Below are 3125 nucleotides of genomic sequence, written 5' to 3'. Positions count from 1 at the left end.
ATGCTTTTTCCTTTTAATCCAAACCAAGCTTCCAGGCTGTGCCAGCAGAGGTCTAGGTAGTGCGCTCGCCTCTGGTGTTGGCTGGCGGACTAGCCGGTGGACTTCCTCTCTGGTCTGTTGTAATGCCTATAGAGACTTAAGGAGGTTTCTGTTAGTTATTCCCCCCATGTGTTCTTCCCCCACGCGGGGGAGAAGGGGAGGCGGTCTCCCAAACATAATTTCATAAGGAGTGAGCTTCTCAAGGTAGGGGGTACATCGAGCCCTCAGTAGGGCAAAAGGGAGTAGGCTCACACAAATCTCCCCCAGTTTCTAGTTTTAACTTAGTTAAGGTTTCTTTTATCGTCCTATTCATCCTCTCTACCTGCTCTGAACTCTGTGGCCGATAGACACAGTGGAGTTTCCACTTAATTTTTAGGGTAGTTGCCAATTGTTTGGTGACCTTGGCGATGAACGCTGGCCCATTGTCAGACCCCATGTAGACAGGTAAGCTGAATCGGGGCAGAATTTCAAAAACCAATTGTTTTACTACTACCTGGGCAGTCTCTCTCTTCATGGCGAATGCTTCTGGCCACCCGGAGAAAGTGTCCACAAACACAAGGAGATACCTGTATCCTCCCCGTGCCGGGGGCAGTTCAGTGAAGTCCACTTCCCAGTGCTCACCGGGGGTGCTGCCTCTGAACCGGGTTCCTGGTTCCTTCACTGGCACTGGATTGGGGTTGACTAATGCACAGGCGCGACATCTTCTGGCTATATCTCGAGTTAACTGGTCTAGTCCTTTAACTAGGTATTTCTTCTTTAGGAGTTCAGCTAATTTGACTTCACCCAAGTGTGTGGCCTGATGCGTCTGTTCCACCACCTGTCTTCCTAGGGCTTGGTGTAGGAGGATTCTTCCATCGGTCAGCTGGATCCACCCACCTGAGTTCCTCTGCCCCTGCAGTTTTTGCCCCCCCTCCTCTTCTTCCTTGGAGTTGAGGAGATTTGGGTCAGTTATCTGAGTTACCAGGATTTCAAGGGGCCGGATGTCACCCCTGGCTGCTGTTCTGGCGGCCTGGTCTGCTAACTGGTTTCCCCTTGCTATGTCAGTCTCTCCCCTCTGATGCCCTTTGTAGTGAATGCCACCTTCTCGGGCCCCCATATGGCGGATAGGAGACTCAGGATTTCTTGCGAGTTTTTAATGTCCTTCCCTCCGGCCGTGAGTAAGCCTCGCTCCTGGTATAGGGCACCGTGCACATGGACAGTGGTGAAGGCATATCTATTGTCAGTGTAGATATTAACCTTCTCCCCCTTGATCCACCTGAGGGTTTGAGTCAGGGCAATTAGTTCTGCCTTTTGAGTTGAGGTGCCGTGTCCCAGGGCTTGTGCCCAGATGACATCTTCTAGGGTCACTACCGTGGCCCCTGCATACTGAGTGCCCCCCTCTACGAAGCAGCTTCCATCAGTGAAGAGGGTGGCCTCCGCCTCGGGGATAGGGATGTCTGAAGATCCGCCCTCAATGAAGTTAAAGAGGTAAGGATTTCACTACAGTCATGTATTGGGGTGCCTTCCCCCGGGTCGGGAAGCAGGGTGGCCGGGTTCAGTGCAGCTGTCTGTAGAAAACTTATCCTTTGTGGGGTCTAAGAGTAAGACCTGGTATTGAGTCACTTGAGCATTTGACAGCCACCTGTCCGGGGGTGCCCGCAACAGCTGCTCAACGTTGTGAGGGGCTGTGATCTGGAGATTCTGCCCAAATGAGAGTTTAGAGGCTTCTGTTACCAAGAGGGCGGTCGCTGCCACCGCTCGGAGGCATCCTGGCCATCCCGCGGCCACGGGGTCCAGTCGTTTAGACAGGTATGCCACAGGTCTCCTCCAGGGACCTAAGGTCTGGGTCAGCACCCCCTTGGCTATCCCTCGAGCTTCAGCTACAAACAGATGGAAGGGCTTTTCCAGGTCGGGGAGGGCCAGGGCTGGGGCACTCACCAAAGCAGTCTTCAGCTTCTGGAAGGCCTCCTCCTCCTCCACTTCCCATCGGAGGGCAGGATCTGATCCTCCTGTGGCCGAGTACAGGGGCTTGGCAATTTCTGCAAATCCAGGGATCCAGAGCCGGCAGTATCCCACCGCCCCCAGGAACTCCCGTACTTGCCTCTTGGTAGTCGGTGTTGGGATCTGCAAGATGGCTTGTATCCTGCTGTCAGATAAAGTCCTTTCTCCCCCTTTCAGTCGGTACCCGAGGTAGGTGACTTCAGCTAGGCACAGCTGAGCCTTCTTCGCCGAGACTCGGTATCCCAGCTGCCCTAAGGTTCTTAGGAGGTCTCTAGTGGCTGCCTGGCACTCCACCCAAGTAGTAGTGGCGAGGAGGAGGTCGTCCACATGGAGGAGGGTGACTTCGGGGTGGTCCATGCGGAAGCCCTGGAGGTCCTGGCTGAGGGCCTCATCAAAAACGGTGGGAGAGTTCTTGAAACCCTGGGGAAGCCGGGTCCATGTTAACTGTCCTGATTCTCCCTTCTCTCGGTCTATCTACTCAAAGGCAAAGATAGGTTGGCTCTGAGGGGCCAGAGGCAGACAGAAAAAAGCATCTTTCAAGTCTAGAACCGAGTAGAACTTTTGATCAGGGCTCAGGAGGCTGAGTAGAGTATATGGGTTTGGGACCATGGGGTGAATAGTCTCTACTCTTTTGTTCACCTCTCAGAGATCCTGCACGGGCCTGAAGTCGGTGGTCCCAGGTTTCTGGACTGGAGGGAGGGGGGTGTTCCAGGCGGACCGACAAGGGGTTAGTATCCCTGCTTCTTTCAGTCTCTGAATGTGTTTGGCAATTCCTGCCCGGGCTTTGCTGCTACTCTGGTACTGACGGACCCGGACTGGGAGTGCTGTGCTCAGCAGCTGAACCACAATTGGGGGTCTGTGCCTTGCAAGTCCTGGCGGGTTTGTTTCAGCCCAAACTTCAGGAATCTCCTCCTTCCATAGAGATAGGAGGTCTGACTCAGGGTTGGTAGATGGGCTGGCATGAAGCCAGTACTCTTCCTCCAAGGGGAAAGTGACTAGAATCCTCTCCTCCCCAGTCCGAACCTCTGGCCCTTCGTTCGTGAAGGAAATGGTGGCCTTTAACTTTTGAAGCAGGTTGCGGCCGAGCAGAGGCTCTGGGCATTCAG

At 54.1% G+C, this 3125-nt stretch overlaps 1 protein-coding gene across 1 annotated transcript in view; it reads right to left on the bottom strand.

Moving 5' to 3' along the window:
• Positions 1–126: 126 nt before the first annotated feature.
• LOC107182270 overlaps positions 127–3125 on the bottom strand; it is a 6999-nt gene continuing 4000 nt past the window's right edge. The window contains 5 exon segments of the mRNA XM_015560610.1: positions 127–295; positions 297–1116; positions 1119–1478; positions 1481–1610; positions 1612–3120. Coding sequence (XP_015416096.1) covers positions 127–295; positions 297–1116; positions 1119–1478; positions 1481–1610; positions 1612–3120 — 2988 coding nt within the window.

This window comes from Myotis davidii, unplaced genomic scaffold (genome assembly GCF_000327345.1).
Source record: "Myotis davidii unplaced genomic scaffold, ASM32734v1 scaffold2215, whole genome shotgun sequence".
Taxonomy (NCBI): Eukaryota; Metazoa; Chordata; class Mammalia; order Chiroptera; family Vespertilionidae; genus Myotis; species Myotis davidii.
This window is presented reverse-complemented; position numbering and strand designations above follow the sequence as displayed.